The 18,418-nt window shown below is 49.9% G+C and overlaps 1 protein-coding gene across 13 annotated transcripts in view; it reads left to right on the forward strand.

Annotated features, from left to right (window-relative positions):
- The first annotated feature begins 253 nt into the window (after positions 1 to 253).
- Positions 254 to 18,418, forward strand: part of FHOD3 (formin homology 2 domain containing 3) — a 393,487-nt gene continuing 375,322 nt past the window's right edge. For 4 of the 13 annotated variants that reach the window (XM_059707122.1, XM_059707123.1, XM_059707124.1 and 1 more), the window contains exon 1: positions 256 to 586. In XM_059707122.1, coding sequence (XP_059563105.1) covers positions 422 to 586 — 165 coding nt within the window. In that variant the 5' untranslated portion in view covers positions 256 to 421. Of the gene's footprint in view, positions 587 to 18,418 lie in introns of all 13 variants that reach the window. The other 9 variants (XM_059707120.1, XM_059707121.1, XM_059707127.1 and 6 more) reach the window with 6 other exon arrangements.

Below are 18,418 nucleotides of genomic sequence, written 5' to 3' on the forward strand. Positions count from 1 at the left end.
TGCAGACGGAGCGAGTGGCGTCCCCGCTGCCCGAGTTTGCAGCCGAGGGGGTTCCCCACCCGCCACCGCCGCCAGCGGGCTTGGCGCAGGGCTGCGGGCGCCGCGCGAGCTCGTCTCGCCTTCCCGCTCGCGGCGGCGGGTCGGGTCGGTCGCGGCAACCCAGCCTGGCGTTAAGGGGACGGAGGGGGGAGGAGCCGGAGCAGGAGGGGCACGAGGGGCACGAGGGGGCCCGCCGGCCCCGCCCCCGCCCCGCCCCCCCGCGGCCGGAGCCCGGGCTGCAGCCGGGAACGCCGAGCCTGCGAGCCAGCCAGCCAGCCAGCCAGCCAGCAGCGGCCGCTGCCTCCCGGCTCCCCGTGACCCCGCGTTCCGGCCTGCGCCCCGCTGATCCCGGGGCCCGCGCCCCCCGGAGCAGGGATGCATCATGGCCACGCTGGCTTGCCGGGTGCAGTTCTTGGACGACACGGACCCTTTCAACAGCACCAACTTCCCCGAGCCCAGCCGGCCGCCGCTGTTCACGTTCCGCGAGGACCTCGCGCTCGGCACCCAGCTGGCCGGGGTCCACCGGCTGCTGCGGGCGCCGCACAAGGTAGGGCCGGCGGGGCGGGCTGAGCCCCCTGGATGCAGCCCCTGCCCCGGGGAGAGCGGGGGCGGGGGAGTCGCGGGCAGGCTGGGCGGGGCGCTGTCCCCGGCGACTAGCGCCCGAGCGCAGACCTCCCCCATCCCCGTTAGGCAGCGTGGCCCCCGGCACCGGGCGGCTGGCGCGGGATCTCCCGGGCGGCGGGCGGGCGGGCGGGCGAGGAGGACAGCCCAGCACTCGGGGGCGGGCGGGGCTGAGCAGGTGCCGCGCCGGCCCGCGGCGAGGTGAGGAAGGTTCCCGGGCGCCGCGCCGTTAGCTCTGCCGGGTGGGCGGGGTGGGGCTCGGACCCCGGCAGTCGCCTCGGTCCCCGGGCGGCGCCTGGCCGGGCGCGGACAGAGCCTGGGCCCTGGAGGACTCAGGTCCCTCGGAGGAGCGCCCTGAGCGACGCCCGGGACCAAACCTCTAGGGCCTGTGGGGCAACTGCAGGCGGTCACCCGACCCTCGCGACAAAGCACTGTTCCCGGGACACCTCCTCCTCCTCCTCTCCCCCCGCCCCACCCCCCGGGGGGATGCCGACCGCGCTGCAATAGCGCTCGGAGCCCCCTTTTCTTAGGAGAAGCAGGTGGCCCTGGGAACCTCGGAGGAGCAGTGGCTGTGGGGCGAGGGGAGAGGGGCGGGGGCGCGCAGGGGCGGCGCGCGCACAAAGCCGGAGCCTTGCAGCCGCAGCCCAAATGAGTGTCCCCCGGGAAGAATGGCTTCTCAGTCCACCCGAAGGAGTTTTCTTTTTAACCCTTTGCAGGAGGACGGGCGTCTTGCAAAGTGTGTGTTGCCAAGAGCTGAGCAGTGAAAGCTAACCATTTAGTTAGCCAGGAGAACCCTCCTCCCCCTTAAACAGCGTGACTGCAGCTTGAAGAATTACTTCCCCGGTACTTTTTTTTTTTTTTTTTTTTTTTTTGCTTAGAATCCATATCAAAGCTCGGAGATGATTTATTCTTTGAGGATCAACATTGATAAATATTTGGAAGAGATATACCCGTGATACAAAAAAATAAAAAAGAGCAAAATTGATTTAAAAATTCTTTAGATTTCTGTATGATGTTCACCTGCCTTGGAAGCAGAGGGGGCGGCGGTTGTGCGTGGAAACCGGTGACCGCAGCAGTGACGTTATTCTCCCTCTGTTGGTAGCCTAGCAGTGCTTCCCTCTACGACTTCATCCAACCCGTCTTCAGGAGTGAGGAATGGGGCAGTTCTAGCTCATTCTCCCTGTATGGTTGCAGGATGGGTCCAGTCACCATTCCTGGGCACCTCTCTGGCCATAAAAGCAGGTTGGATGGGGAGATGGACGACAGAATGACGTATTGTGGATTCAGCTTATCAGAGTCACTCTTGTAAATTAGTTGGTTCTTCTCAGTCAGTGGATTCAGCTAAAAGTTTTCGAAGAGCTTCTTCAGCATTATGATATGCCATTCATTATGGTCTCTGATTACAGTGATCTTTTGTGGGAACCGCAGAAGACATAATTGTGGCCCAATGACCTTGAAGTGGTTTCCTTGGATTTCAAACCCTATATACATGGTTGACCTTTCAAGTGGGAAGCCGAAATACCTTCTTATGGTTGTATGGAATAGCCCCGTAGTCTTGACTCAGAGTTCCTGCTGTGGTAGGAGGAGTCCAGCGTTGCTCTCCCCTGGCCCCCACCCCATAGAAGCCACAGCACAGTCATTGACTGGCTCTCAGAACTTTCTGAGGTGACCCTTGTGGAGTAAACAAAGCCAGAAGATATCCCACAGAGACCCTTGACCCCCTGTCTTGGGGGCCAGCCAGCTTTCCTCTCAGAGTCTTTTGCCCCCAAGACGGCTGCAGTGTATTCTGATGTTTGGCGTTTATGTTTTGCATCTCGAGTTGAGTGAGTGGCTGATGCTTTAGCCAGAGTTCTGTAAAACAGAATTCAGGGCATTTATATGCCTAGGAGCACTTTCATCTTTTAAAATGTTGGTTAATTTCCAACAGGGAATCTTAAAATGGGATGATCCACCTGTGATAAAAAGAGCTAACACATTTTGTGCACTGGCATGTAGGTGCGTGCTCTGCCAGGGATGTCAGTGCATGATCTCATTTCATACCACACAACCCGGTGAATGTGGAGACTTTTATATCCCCATTTTACAGATGAGGAAACCGAGGCAGAGAATATTCAGTAATCTGGTTTCTCCTTTAGGCGTAGAGAGCTGAGAGATTCAGGCCGGTGTGACTTCAAACCCCGGTGCTGTTCTGCAACCTGGACCAGCTGGGTGGCTGTGGGCAGAACCCACACCGTGCCTGGGGCTTTTGTTCCATTAACTCGGGGAGTTCACCAAATCACCTTCCTGTGCTAGGTGCTTTTTGGCCTGGGGTAGATGAATGTTACAAGCATGAGTAAGAGCCTTGAGGCAGAATTCCTGGCCTGGTCGAGTTCACAGTCAGAGGTGGGAGTAATCAGTTATCCAGCCTCCCGTAAATTAGTTAAAGGAGAGCAGACAAGCTGTCACTCCAGACCACTGCCATGGATAAGGCCTCCCAGGGAGCCCAGCCTGGCAAGAGGAGGAGCTCCTGGGGGGTATTCTGGGTGGTGGAGAGAGGGGAGAAGCGTGACTGTGGAACATGCGGGCGCTCTCGGTGTTCTCAGACATCCTGTGCGTTCATCCCATGTGAACATACCGGCAAGTGTGCTGGGCATAAATGAGCAGCTTCAGGAATTTCCACTAAATGAACACACCTGTGTAACCGGCTCCTGGAAGGCCCAGCAGAGGGTCCTAATTTGTACCGTTCCCTTGGGGTTCTCTGTGCTGGGAACCTTTGAACTGGATGACCTCGCAGGTCCTCCCCAGCCAACACTTGAGTCCAGGCACCTTTTCTTAGCCTGATGACATATTTATTTAGCGCATGTCTGCTGACTCCACTAGAAGTGAACTGTCCATGTAACTAAACCACCGTCTCAGACAAAAACAACACGTCACACTTATTATGCTGTATCTTTTCTGTTTTCAAGCTGCTATTTTGGAAAAAAGGAACCCCCAGCTTTTTATAGTAGTTCCAGGGGAGGTGATTAAATAAACAGTTAGTTTGATGAAAAGGTCAAAACTGCTGCTGTACTCTCACCGGGGAGATGTTCATTTTGGTAGTTACATGTTTTGACCGGACGAGGTGTGTGGCCTTTTGTTTTCAAATGCTGTATAAACAGGTGTTTATTTTTGGTGTAGTGTTTTAAAAGAAAAAAAATTGTAATTACAGGACTTTTAATGTAGAAAAAAACTATGTAGTAGAATTAATAGAATCAGACCTTTCAAAGCTTAAATGTGTTTGGATTGATTGACCTGAAGGTTAAGGCTGTAAGGATTTATGTTTCTTTTTGATAGATGAAACTGCAAGTATAGAATATTTTTACAAAGAAAATGATAATTAGCTCGTGTCAAAATGGCAAGTATGACTTAGTAATTTAGTTCAGGAAATGTGGTGGTGTCTGCTGTGGACTAGAAAGTGGAGTAATAGTAACTATTTTGTCTAGACTCACTTTGTCTCCCCAAGCCCACGGCCTCCCGGGGGTCAGGTGCTGGTACTGTTACATCTCACAGCTGAAGAGACCAGAGCAGAAGCAAGTCACCTGATCACAGAAGTAGGAAGTTCCAGAGTTGGAATTTGACACCAGGTCTGAGCTCTTAATGACTCCACGTTTGTGTCTTGAATGTTCTCCGTCCAAGCAGCCTGTCCACGGTCCAGAGTTCCATCCTCTGATTGGATTCGCTGTGACACACCCTGTTCGTTTCTTTGTCTCTGTGGTTACCTTGCTGCCTGGTCGGTCCCACTGGAACACAGCTGATCGCAGTGAGGATTAGAGCCTTGGCGATCCAAGTCTGGGCCGGGCATCACCTGGGCTCTTAATAGAAATGCTCTCAGGCCTCCCTCCTCCCCTGCTGAATCAGAACGTGTGTTTTCCCAAGATGCCTTGGTGATTCCTGTGCACACTGCCGTCTGAGCAGTGTGGGTTAGAGGTCATTTAGGTCAGGCTCTTGCAACGTGGGGGTTCTCACCGTCTCCCCTGTTCTCAGATAACTTCCCTGAGGGTGAAGACTGGCTGTCCAGATCTCCAACGTGCTCCTGGGGAGTGCTACGGTGGAGTGTGCACTAAGTTGATTGATCAGGGTTAGTTTTAGAACACAAATCCACTGGTATTATGGCTCTAATGAATTTCCATCCTAATCCTCTTAAGTGACACATCTGTTTGCTACATTACATTAAGATTTTTAAAAGATGAGATCATTAGTAAAGTTGGCAAGTGCGGTGTGTCACATAGCATCTTAGGACACAAGTGTTTAAGAATGTTGTATGGACTGCTGCCTTAGGGCATCTCTGTGCAAGCTGGGATGACTCTGGCTGGGCTGCAATTAGCTTAGTTGGTTGGAGCTGCGCTGTTGCCATCAGGATCATGGGATTGAACCCTTTATGGGTCAGTTGGCTTTGCTTCACGGGCGGCCACAGACCGCATCAGTAGCCCCCGCAGACGTCCAGCAGGTGCCGTCATGGCTCCCCAAAAGGATCTGGGTTGGAATGGACTGGTAGAAGCCTTTGCGGGGGGAAAGGGCTCACATATAATGAGTTTGTGCTGTAGGCCTCCGTGCATAGCTTCATTTATTCTCATAACAGCTCTAGCAGACAGACAGTGGTATCCCCAGTTATCAGGTGAGGAAACTGAGACATAGGGCGGCTAGGCAGGTTTTCTGAGGCCACACTGCTTTTAAGTGAAGGAGCTGGGATTTAAGGTCGAGTCTTTTTTTACTCCAAAGCCTGTAGCCAACTGTGTCCCATTATTAGAAAACCAGCAGAGCCCAAGCTCTCTGTGCAGGAGGGGTGTGGAGGGGGCGGGCTGCGTTCCCCTTCCACGGAGGCTGCCTGTCACAGGCTGGGACTTCAGTGGTCGGGCTCTGGTAAGTCTTTCCAGCGTTGAGGCTCTGCGAGGCGGTGCCTTTTGTCCTCACAGTCCAACCTGTGTCCTGGAAAACAGCAGGACTGCCTTTGCCCTCCCCCTCCAGACTCTGAAATGCTAGTTCTTAATGGTGGCAGATTTAAAACTGATTAACATGCCGAGGCCAACTCAGGAACACCCCTCCCCCAGCCTCCTTGGTCCTCCGTCCTCCGGGGTTCATTTCTTTCTGAAGATGAACCGGGAACACGTGGGAACTCTGTCCTCAGAGGGAAGACAGTCACCGCTCTTGGCAGCCTCCACACCTCATCTCCGGATGATGCCTCTGCTGGCTGTGGCCGGCTCAGGAATGTCCCTGATTGAAATCTGGCTTTCTATATTGAATGTAAACTATAAATAAATAAATAAATTTGGCTTTCTGATCCGTGTAGCTGGTTCCACTTTTGTGGGACGTTTTCAGAACCCTGGGTTTGTCAGCATCTGCTCTTTTACAGAGACAACCAGACTGCTTTTTGTTTTCTTTTGTTTTTCTTTTCTTTTCTTTTTTTTAAAAGCCATTTTATTGGGAACTGTTTCTGTGCCTTGTTCTGAACTAAGTAAGAAAGAATGGGGGAAATTAAGTTACAATGAATGTTAAGCCTCACCACAGAGATATAATCAGCAAAATCCAGATTGTGTGAAATTATGGGTTTTGTGTTTTTTTAAACAAAAAATTGCAAAGAAAAAGAGAAATGGAAGGAAACTTTAGATTAAAAGAGATTTAAGAGATCAATTGCAATGTGTGGCTCTAATTGGATACTGATTCAATCAAACATACTATAAATAGATATATGAGATCATAGGGGAAGATTGAATAGTGACTCTCTGATATTAAAGGTTATTAAAGTTAAATTAATAAGGTAAAATCACTTATGAAAGTATGATAATAGTATTGGGACATTTAAAGAAAAGTTTGTATCTGGCAGAGATACATATTGAAATATTTGCAGATGAAATTATGTGGTGTCTGGAATTTGTTTCAAAATAGTGCTGGATAAGAGGCAAGTGGGTGGGTGAGTGTGTAGATAGAATAAGATAGACCATGAGTTAAAGCTGGGTTATTGGTATATGGGAGGGAAGTCATTATACTATTTTCTATACTTCTGCATATGTTGAACATTTTTTAAATACATGCTTAAAAACTGGATCATGTGTTCCAGTGTTCCCTTGGGATCACAGTCCTTTCACTGAGTGTCACTGTCAGGTGTGTGTTTCCTGCAGGTGAGATGGCCAATCATCAGCACATTTTTGTTGTGTTCCCACTGATATTTTTCTCCCAACCCTGATGGTCATATTCTCCTTAGGATCTTGAAAAACAAGCACAGAACATCAGTTTTGTAATGCCCAGGGTATCTTTCTAGGCTCAGTCAATTCGATGATGAAGTCAGCAATCAGCAGTTACATAAACTGTTAGTTTGGTAAAGAAAGTGTTAAGGTAGGAGTATTATACATGGAGCTTCAGTGGATGCCCTTACATTTTTATCAGTAACCTGACATGTTGCTAGGACTATAATTGGTGACACCGACATAATGGCACTCGGTGCCAAAGTTTCCCAGTGGCTGTTGGAGCCTCTGACATGCTCCCAAGGCCACACTAGGATCTTGCTGATTCCTGCTCAGCCTGTCTTCCTCCCTCTTCAGTGGGCCCAGGCGAGCATCTCCGAATGCAGTGGTGTTGTAATGCATCTAAAAATGTAAATTGGTTGCGAAGGAGACCCAAGATGGCGGCAGAGTAAGTGGATGTGACACTCACCACCTCCCAGGACCAAACTGGAATTACAACCAAAAGGAAGAGCAATCAACCTGAGTAACCAACTGAAGACTAGCTGAACGAAGTCTTATAGCCAAGGGTTTACAGAAGAAGCCACATCCAGACTGGTAGGAATGGTGGAGACACGAAAAGGGCTGGCCCAGCCCCCACGAGCAGCGGCTGAGCTTCCAAAGGGATGTCTCAGCTGCAAAGGTCCCCCCTGGGAAGCCTGGGATCTCAACCACATGCCAGGCTCTCCAACCCAGAGCACCAGATCGGGCAGAGGCGCCCACATAACCCCTGGCTGTGAAAATCAGGTGGATTCTGTCCCCCAGGGAGAAATGGAAGTTGGCTAGGGACACAGGCACCCTCCTGAAGGGCCAAGGCACAATCCTCATTTGCAGCCCCTTACCCTGGGCTTTGGTGGAGGGAGGGTGGATAGTGGATAGGATTAGGGTAGCATGAGGAGAGACTGGGGTTCATGGCTCTGAGAGAGCTGAAGGGACAGCCACCACGATATCTGTGCTGAGTTATTCTCCCAAACCACAGATACCATCTTTCTTGAGTGGAGTACTCAGCCTGTGGAATGCAATGCCTTACCATCTGGACTCCCTGTGGCCTCACCCTATGGAACTCTTGCCCTGCTAAGGAGTCAGCTGCCTGGGCCAGGATGTAGAGGTGTAGGAAGACTCAGGAGGTGCCAGTAACTTAGTTGTGTGGTTTTGGAGTGGGGCATTGCCCCTATTTCCCCGTGAACCTGACTGGCACCTCCCCCTATAGGAGCTCCACTAGCTCCACTCTCCAGCTCCTGGCAGCCACACCCTCCCGACTCCTGGTGGCTCCGCCCTTCTGAGGTCTGGGCAGAATCTGGGACAGACTGAGTTGTGTGGAATTAGGATAATACTGCACCCCTATGTTCATTGCAGTGTCATTTACAATAGCCAAGATTTGGAAGCAGCACAAGTGCCCATCAGTAGATGAGGGGATAAGAAAGCTGTGGTACATTTACACAGTGGAATACTAAGTGGCTCTAAAAAGGAAGGGTCGCTTACCTTTTGTGACAGCATGGACGGTATCATGCTAAGTGAAGCAAGTCAGAGAAAGATGTGATTTCACTTTTATGTGGAATCTGATGAACAAAGTAAACTAATAAGCAAAATAGAAACAGACTCAGATACAGAGAACAGACAGACAGGTGTCAAAGGGGAGGGGGTTTGGGGTGCTAAGTGAAAAAGGTGAAGGGATTCAGCAAACAACAAACAAACAAAACTGTGTCATAGACAGACACAACAGTATGGTGATTATCAGAGGGAAAGGGGGTACGGGGAGGTAGAAGAGGATAAAACGGGGGATAAATGGTGATAGAGACTTGACTTTGGGTCCTGAACATACAACGCAATATACAGATGATGTATTAAAGAATTGTACATCTGAAACCCACAATTTTATTAGTCAATGTCCCTGCAATAAATTTAATAAAAAATTTAAAAACGTGAATGTATTGTATAGCTCAGCCTTCTTACTATTATGGCAACTTTTGATTTTTATAGGCAGATTAACCTATTTGTGGACTAGGGGACGGGAAGATAGTTCATTAAAAACATTAATTTGCCTATCAGCAAAATTATATACCCAGAAATTTATCTATTTTTAGAGCCACAGAGTGACAGATAGAATCTACATTGTTTCTATTTACAACTTGAAAAAATACTTCTTCCTCACCACTTAGATTTGCAACGTAAAAATTAAAATGTTGGACTGGAAAAAAAATGTTGGACTTGAAGGGGAAATGTTTGGAACTTCATGTTAGGGGAAAGAAATTTCGAAGTTGTTGAACATGTTGAAAAAAATGGAAATAAACATCTTGCCATCAATATAGAACAATGCTCCTAGATTTGCCAAAGGGGACACAGAAAAACTGGTATGTTGATCATCTCATCAGCTATTTTTAGCATTCTGGGGAAGAAGAAAACCCAGAAGAAGACTTCTTTGTTATTGATTTGGCAGCGCCGACTCTCCCTGCACTGGTGTGTAATGGCAGCAAATGAAAGGCCAGGGTCTTTAACCAGAGGTCACGGGACCAGCCAAAGATTATTTTGAAGTTCTTAAAATAATAGGAGAAAAACGATGCATCTCTGACTGGCTCATCAGCTCCCAAGAGTGGCCTGGGGTTCATAGCAAATGAGTTGATGGGCAGACGCTCCTGAGCGGCTTGACGTGCTTACGGCAGGTTGGAGGCTGAGCAGCGGGTGCTTGGAGGAGAAAAGGAGGAGGGTCCTCTGGCTAAACCAGGGTCACACAGGGCTGCTGCCATTCACTGTGCCACCGTCACAAACAGCGCTGCGCCGTTCCCTGTGGCTGCCTAGTTTGGCCATTATTTTGACTAAAGAAGTTTATTCTAATTAGCACAAGTTTTTTTTGTTTTTTTTTTGTTTAAATATATCTTTATTGATTTCAAAGACATCAGAAGGGAGAGGGAAAGCGAGATAGAAACAATGATGAGAGAGAATCATTGATCAGCTGCCTCCTGCATGATCAGTGATTGATCCTGCAGCCCCAGCATGTGCCCTGACTGGGAATCGAACCGTGACCTCCTGGTTCATAGGTTGACACTCAACCACTGAGCCACCACGGCCGGGCACAAGTTTTGTTTTATCTGTGATTTGAGCTCGCCTTCTCTAACCTTTCCTCATTATAATTATTAATTTAGAGTTGGTGGGCTTACAACCCATGAAGACATGTGTCCTGGTACTGGGGTTGAGACAACTGGTTTAAACAATGCCCCCTGCCCTCTAGTTTTATTAGATGAACACAAAATTTAATGTTAAGTATGCAAACCTGGCTTTCAACCCTTGTAAACAATCATGGGGAGACTTCTGTCTGGCCCTCTGATTTTATCACACAGGCTGTGTTCAGCTTGAGGGAAAGCGGCCGACTGAGGACCAGAGGAGTTCAGGGGCGTAAGGAGGGCTTGGAGCACAGTCTCCAGTTCTGCCCTGATCCACATCGTGTCTGCAGCCTCCGGGGTGTGTTTTGGGGCCCTCTGCTGCATTATTGAGCAACATGTTCTTCTGCTAACACCCCACTGTCTTACTGATTGTAGTTCACAGTATGTCTTGATGTCTGGGGGTGCAGACCTGCCCTCCTTGGCCTGGAACATAGCCATAAAAAGGAAAAAGGGAAGCAAGGACCAGAGAGTCCATCCAGTGAACTGCAGGAATAAGCCTGTATGCTCGAGTATAAGGAGGAAAGGGAGAGTCTGACCACGGCACTCCTCAGTCCAAACTGCCCTTAGCCCTCTAAGGCAGGGTTCCTCAAACTTTTTAAACAGGGGGCCAGTTCACTGTCCCTCAGACCGTTGGAGGGCCAGACTATAGTTTAAAAAAAAACTATGAACAAATTCCTATGCACACTGCACATATCTTATTTTGAAGTAAAAAAACAAAACGGGAACAAATACAACATTTGTATTTGCATGTGGCCCGCGGGCCGTAGTTTGAGGACCCCTGCTCTAAGGTTTAGGGTCAACTGCCTTAACTGCTTAGGGAGGGCAGCGTTGGTTGGTTTTATGGATTGTTTGGTTTGCTGATGTAGCTTTAGAACCTAGAACAGCGCCTGGCTCATAGTGTGTGTACAGTAAATAGTATCTGAATAAGTGAATTATCACAAGCTTTAGAGTTGGAGGAAGGACAAGTGGTCTCCTCATCCAAGCCATGTCCACACAGAAAGCCCTTTGTAAGGCCTCTGGCCAAGGGTGTTCTAGTTGCTTCTTCATGTATGACAGCGAGCGATGGCCTCCTCTCTTCAAGACTGGCCTTTTCCATGTTTAAACTTTATTTGTTAGAATTTATTCTTTATTTGTCCCTGGTTTTTGCTTGGAGAGGCGGATCCTCATATCCCCACAGATGGGGAGGGAGGTCGGTCTGGACAACTAATTACGTGACTGTGCCCAAAGGAATGGGACTAGGATGGGTAAGCCAGAGGAACCTTGACCCCAGGTGTGGTAGTGGAATGACCTGTGACCTGTAGAGGGTGCCTAGAGGGGATTGCTGGATCACACTGGCTTTTGCCTGAAGAGGCAGAAGTAAAAAGCTGTGTTTTTGTCCTGTTCAAGCTGAGTAACATGTGTGTATTGATATGTATGTGTCTGGTACCCTAAGGCATATTCAACACTTGCAGTTCCATTTAGCTGGGAACTTAAATTGTGTGTGTGGAATCAGGGTGACGTTGCTGGGAGATGGTCCCATCAACAAAGTTAGATCCAATGAGAGGAAGCCAGGAGGCACGGAGTCTAACCTTATACGACAGAGCATCTGCTCCCGTTGTGAATGAGACGCGAGAGCATTTGGAGGCTCTGAAAAGCACTCAGAAGAAACGGAAATAGCTTTCCTCACCACCCAGAGGAACCACTCTTAGCCCTTTTGCCTCTTGCCAGAATTTTAATATTTATGTATATTAAGCTATAACATTATATCTGAATACACTCCCAAGTCATTAAATATTCTTGGAGCGTATCATCTTTAAGGACGGCATGGTGACCCAGTCTGCGCATGTGCCATGCCCTGTGAGGGAAAGAATTCTAAATTGAATGCATGCATAAAGGAGCCATTCGATGTTTAGGTGACTTCCAATAAAAAAATACAGGTATATGCTTAATACATATACTCGCAGAAAAAAATCTTTGTGTTCATATCTGATTATTTCTTTAAGATGAATTCCTAGATGTTTGGTTGCTGCTTAGAAGGGTAAAGAATTCACCTTGGATGAGAGCGGTCTCCCCCGTTTTGAGCATTGGAGATGGTTGGAAAGATGGTCCCTAAATCAACGTAGGGCCGAGCTGTGAAGCACAGTCTGACCTCCTCCTTTCACATGCAGCTGGTGACCCAGCTGAGAGTGACATTTGAATTTTGGGAATGCCACCAGGTGGTGTCCTGAGAAGAGTGTTAAAACCCAAGGCTGCATCTCAGGGTCACTTCTGCTGGGCTTCTTGGCCTCCTCCAGACCCCCGTGGTACACCCTCTGTCCACCTCTCACCTGTGAAATCGGTTCTTATTGCCTTCCATGTCATATCCCCCGACCAGGTAGAATCCCCAGTAGCAGAAGTACATTTTAACTCACCTTTTGGTTCTGAGTTCCTAGGACAGTGCGTGATATATAATAAGCCCTAATAAATGACTGATGAATATTTGCAAGAATGTTAATTGTAGTAGATCTCTATATATAAAAGGCTAATATGCAAAGTGTCCCCGTAGGAGTTCGACCGGGAGTTCTATCACTTGTTATGACACCAGGGGGTGGCACGGAATGAAGGGAGGCCCTGGCTGGCAGCCAGCAGCCAGGGAAGGGAGGCCCCGGCCAGGCCTAGGATCCTACCCGTGCATGAATTTCGTGCACCGAGCCTCTAGTATTTATATAAATGATGCTTGCACACCCCTAACCTTTGAAAGCTGATATCCTCAAACCTTTGTCAGATCCCTAATCTGTAGATGTATTTGGATGTTATAATTTCCCCCACAAACTGAAGGCGAGTGAGGCAGAACCTGCTCTTCAATGTGTTAAAACCTTTCTGCCTTTTCTTTGCTGGGTTCATGCTGGGTCCTTGGACAGGAAGCCTCGGTTTGGCAGGAGAAGGCCCACCATCCTGTCAAAGCCATTTCCTGTTGAGCTTGGAGGGACGTGCAAATGCCCTGGGGCTCTGCTGGGTGGAGGTAGTGAGGTGTCCTCCGTGGGCCAGACTTGAGGCCTATAGCACGAGATGGGGAAGCACCCCCTGGTGCACACCTGTCCCCACTTGCCCAGTTGTTCCTGAGCCTTCCGCTCAGCCTTGTTTACTGGTCCTGCTCATGCTGAGCTACAAGGAGGCCGAGGACAGCTGTGAGCTTGTTTGAGGCAGATCCCTGAGGCCGGGGTGGCAGCAGCATCTGTTACGAGTGGGAAATTCCAAGAGTCGGTGGATCTGGGAGGCTGTGGTGGCGCCTGCAGAGTCCCAGGGCCCTTCTCTCTCCACGGGGACATTCAGCCCTTTGCCAACCTCTGAGGCTCAGGTAGATTTTATTTCAGGGATGGCGTTCACTTGAGAGATGTATCACCATGTCACCGTGTCAGATCCCAGCCGCAGGCCGCGGAGTGCTCAGGCTGGCTCCTGGTCACAGCTCCCCTAAATCACCACGCCTCTGGCTCCGGCAGGCCCGGCAGGACCCGGTCTGAGTGGCCAGTCCCCAGAGGTGGGAGAGGTTGTCTCCCTGGGGTCCTCCATTCAAGTTCACCAGCGCCCTGCATCTGGGGGCAGGGAAGGAGAGCTCTTGGGTCCCCTGTCTAGAACAATAGTCAAGGGTATGAGTGGTTTTCTGTTCCCAGAACAGGGTGCATTTTTGTGGACAGTGATTCATCAGAGACCGCGCCAGTAACGGAGCCACGGCATGTCTGTGCAGTTTACGAGGCCCTGGGACACAGGTTCCCTGGCTGGTCCTCTCACAACCCCGAGAGCGGGTGCGATGGGGCGTGTGGGCCCCGTAGCCAAGAGGAGAAAATGAAAAGCGGTTGGTTTCATGACTGCTGTGCAGCAACCGCCCTCAACGGGTGGCGGTGAGAACTCGGGCACATAACCTCTGACCTCTGACCCAGCCCCCTCCGGTGAGGCTCCCTGCGGCAGTCTGTCGGAGATAAGCATGAGGAACAGTTCTGACACCCAGGGAAGTTTGTGGAGGGAACACAGTCGGGGAAGATTTTAGCTGAGTTCATGGATATCGGATGTCAGCATGTGGTGAGGATTTCTGTGGGGCTGGGCAGCAGAGCTTGGCTAAGTGGGAAGCTTTATTTCTATCTGTGCCATTGGTCCCAGGACATGGAAAGTATCATGTCAGGATGCGTTGGGGGAAGGTCAAGGGGGAGAAAAAGGGGACATGTACTACTCTTTGTAATATTTTAAGCAATAAAACAAAATGAAAAAAAAAAAGATTTGTTGGGGAAATAAGTCATAAATATAAAAGTGACGTAACCACGGAGGCAGTGTGCGACTCCTGTCTCAGTGTGATGTGGGCCACAGAAATGTCAGACGTGGGAAAATGCCAGTGAACTGCATGGAGGGAGCGGGTGGGTGTGAGGAGGAGAAGGGCCTTCGGGCGCAGGTGAGCGGGGACCCGGAGGCAGGCTCAGCGTGGATGGCTCAGGGCAGGTGAGAGTGTCCGAAGGTGGAGACTCACACACCGGGGCTCGGGGGCCGGAACACCGGGCCGTGGTCAGTGCACAGAGTAATTTCCGAACATGAGGAAAAGGGAGGGAAGAGGAGAGGAGAACAGGAATATGGGAAGGGAATACTTACCAAGAGAGGCGTGGGAAAGAGAAACGGGGAAAAGGAGAAGAGAGGCACGCAAGGCAGTCACTGAGAAGTCACCTCTGAAGAATGTGTGCAGCGGAAGGGCGCCTGGGACTGGCTGTGGTGGGCCTGGCCCGGCGGGGAGGGAGCGCAGGGTCTCCCCTGTCCATGCCAGTCACCGCTGTTTCCTGGTGAGTTGAGGTATCAGGGGAAGAGGCTTAAGATGTGACCCTTCCCAGGGACTCCCCTTCTTCCCTCCCCTTCACAGTGTTTATGGGGTGTCTGCTGGGCATCAGACTCTGCTAGGGTCAGCACAGTAGCCAAAATAAAGGAAACCAGGGGTCACCAGGATGGCGTGGGCTCCAGCTCCGGCCCAGCCTGGGCACTCCACCCTCCCTCTCCTACAACCCTTGAACAGTAGCATCTCCCTTGTGGGGCAGTTGTGGACAAAAATACAAAAGGATCCCAGCCCTGGCGGGTGTGGCTCAGTGGGTTGGGCATTGTCCTGTGCCCCCTGAGATTGCTGGTTCATTTCCTGGTCAGTGCACATCCCGGGTTATGGGCTCGATCCCCAGGAGGGGGCGTACAGGAGGCAGCCGATCGATGTTTCACTCTCACATCGATGTTTCTCTCTCAAAAGCAGATTTAAAAATCTTTGAAAAACCCACACGCTCACATGTCACAGAGATCTGCCAGTGGACTTCTGTGGCCTCCAGCCCAGCTACCTGATGGCCGTCAGCAGGCTGAGCTTCTGTTCCCCACACCTCCCCTCCCCTGCCACCCCTGTGACTGCAGAGGCAAAACAAGACCTTCAGATGCGGCCTCACCCTTACCTGCCTGTCTGCCTGTGTGACAGGTACAGCTGTGTTCCTTCTCCTGGCCGTGGCAGGTTCCTTTCCACTGTACCTTCAACACCTATTTCCCTCTGGGATAGGCCCTTTAGCATTGAGATGGGCTAAAACCTCCTTCATCCAGAAAACTCCTCTCCCTGGCCCCCAGGTCTGGCCATCATCCTCCATCCTCAAGCGTCTTAGACCTTGTCTAAGCCCCACTGTCTTCCCTCTTTCCCTCCTGTTCCATTCTGGCTCCAGTTCCCACAGCGAAGCTGCTCTGGTGTTAAGGTTCCTGTCTTTAATGCAGTAGATATTGTTCCATCATCTTAAAAAAAATATTTTTATTGATTTCAGAGAGGAAGGGAGAGGGAGAGAGAGGTAGAAACATCAATGAGATGCCTCCTGCATGCCCACACAGGGGATCGAGTCTGCTACCGGAGCATGTGCTCTGACCAGGAATCGAACTGTGACCTCCTGGTTCATAGGTTGATGTTCAACCACTGAGCCACACCGGCCAGGCAATACGTTCCCATCTTGATCTTATTTAATCTCATCGCAGCACCTGCCGTTTTGGCCATCCCTGAGGAATGTGTGCTGCTCTGAGTTGGACCGTGAGAGATTCACCTTCCCTTTCTATTTCTTCTAGGTCTTTCTGCTCCCTCCTGCCCTTCCTCAGCCCTGTCCCGAGACCATGCCTTCTTCTCACAGTTGACCTCCTTTCCTGGGTGGCTTTGAGAGCTTTCGGATGCCCGTTGGTCAGCTCCCCTTGTGTGTCCACAGATGATGAGCACACACTGTGTCCAGATTGGATCTTATCTTCCTGCAGATACCTGTTGCCTCAGTGAGAACCTCACCATCCAGCTGGCTGCCCAAACCAAGAACCCCTCCCTGCCTCCGGCCCCATTTCTCCCCTTCACATTCTGGTGATTCTGTTGCCTTGTAGCACTTTCCTCCCCACTCCATGTATAGTCCTTGGCCTATAGAAAGTGCTCAGGAAATGATGAAATGAATGAAAAATAGACAAGGTAACATATGAGAAAGTGCCTGTCCATGGCTGGGAGTTCCTCGGATGTCTTTTCATCCCTCTGTAGTCTTGCCACAGCGTGTCTCTAGCAGGTGGTTTCGGGTAACTGGACCCCTGACATCCAGGGCAGCTCAGGGCTCTAGAGAGCAGGCCAAGGGGTGCTGTATCCCCTTTCCCGACCACCACTCTCGCTGCTGGTGAAAAGCAGGTCACCAAGGCTGGCCCATATTCAAGGGCAGGGGGATCAGACACCCTTGTTTCTTGAAAGGAGTGTCAAAGAGTTTATGAACCTTTAAGAGGGAAATTTATATACAGTAAAATTCACGTTTTGGGGTACAAACCTTTGAGTTTTAACACATGATAGGTTCTCATAACTACAGTAAGTCCTCGCTTAATGTTGTTGATAGGAAACTGCAGCTTTAAGTGAAACTGTGTACAGTGAACCAGTGTTACCACAGGCTAACGGATATTGACAAGAGTTAGGTTCATATGGGCTATTTCTGGTCACAGAAACATCATCAAACTTCTAAATAAAGGCCCCAGACACTTCTAATAGTAAGCATTGAAATAACTGTGAGCTATGCATACATTTAAGAAAGATTAATAACAACAAGAGAATGCTTTCCCAACCCACTTATTCCATCCGTCCAGGGTTGTGCGTGGCTACAGTCGAACCCAGCCACTCAGGGCGCAAGGCAGGAGCCCACTTCGGACAGGACTCCCTTCCATGGCGGGGAACACCCCCTCACCCCCACACTCAGACTGCGACAGTGTAGACATGCCCGTTGAACAAACCTGCACATTTTTGGGATGTGGGAGGAAACCGAGTCTCCGGAGAAAAGCCACGCAGACATGGAGAAAACACACAAACTCCACATAGACCGTGGTCCCAGCCGGGAACGGATTTTTCTTCTTCTTCTCATCAACCTTATAACAAAAGGATGTTGAATGAAATGACATTATTCGCTGACCGGCTGTACCACAGGATACAGAGCAATTCCAGCATCTTAAAGAATTCCCCAGGGTAACCCTTTGTAGTCAGACATGCCCTGGCAACCGGGGATCTGCTCTCTCTCCTTATAGTTTTGTTTTTTTCTAGAATGCCATGTAAATAGAATCATGCAGTATGCAATCTTTAGAGACTGGCTTCTTTCACTCTGAATAATGCCCTTGAGGTCCGTCGAAGCTGTTGCGTGCATCAGTGGTTCATTCCTTTTAAAAGCCGAGGGGTATTCCATTCTGTGGATGTACCGGTCCATTGATCCATCCACTCCTTCGCGCGCCTTTGTTGTTTCTGGTTTTGGGTGATTACAAATAACGCTGCTGCAAACATTTGATCTGGGGGCTGCGTCTCTTGCCACCGTGTCATACCCTTCTCTGCGATCCCCATTTGTGTGCAGATTTTGTGTGAACATAAGTTTTCATTTTTCCAGGATAATTACCTGGAAGTGAGGTTGCTTCCTGGCAGAGAATTCCCTGGCACCCCCCTTCTCCGGACTATCAGGAGGTTATTAGGCACATTACCCCGGGTCAGAAGAATTTGTTACTCTGGTCTTTGGACTTCAGAGCATAAGTCCTTTCTAAAGCTCTGCCCACAGAAAGGACCCTTCATGTAAAAACCACCATTTGTTTATTTGACTGTTCTTTAGTCTTTGTTGTTGTTAATCCTCACCTGAGGATATTTTCCCATTGATTTTTAGAGAGAGTGCAAGGGAGGGGGAGACACACAGAGAGAGAAACATCAGTGTGAGAGAGACACATCAATTGGTTGCTTCCTGAATGTGCCCCGACTCAGGCCGGGGATCAAGCCTGCAACAGAGATACCTGCTCTTGGCTGGAATCGAACCTGGGACCCTCCAGTCAGTGGGCTGATGCTCTATCCACTGAGCCAGACCGGCTACGGCTGTTTTTTTTTTTTTTTTA

The sequence above is a fragment of the Myotis daubentonii genome, chromosome 8 (assembly GCF_963259705.1).
Source record: "Myotis daubentonii chromosome 8, mMyoDau2.1, whole genome shotgun sequence".
NCBI lineage: Eukaryota > Metazoa > Chordata > Mammalia > Chiroptera > Vespertilionidae > Myotis > Myotis daubentonii.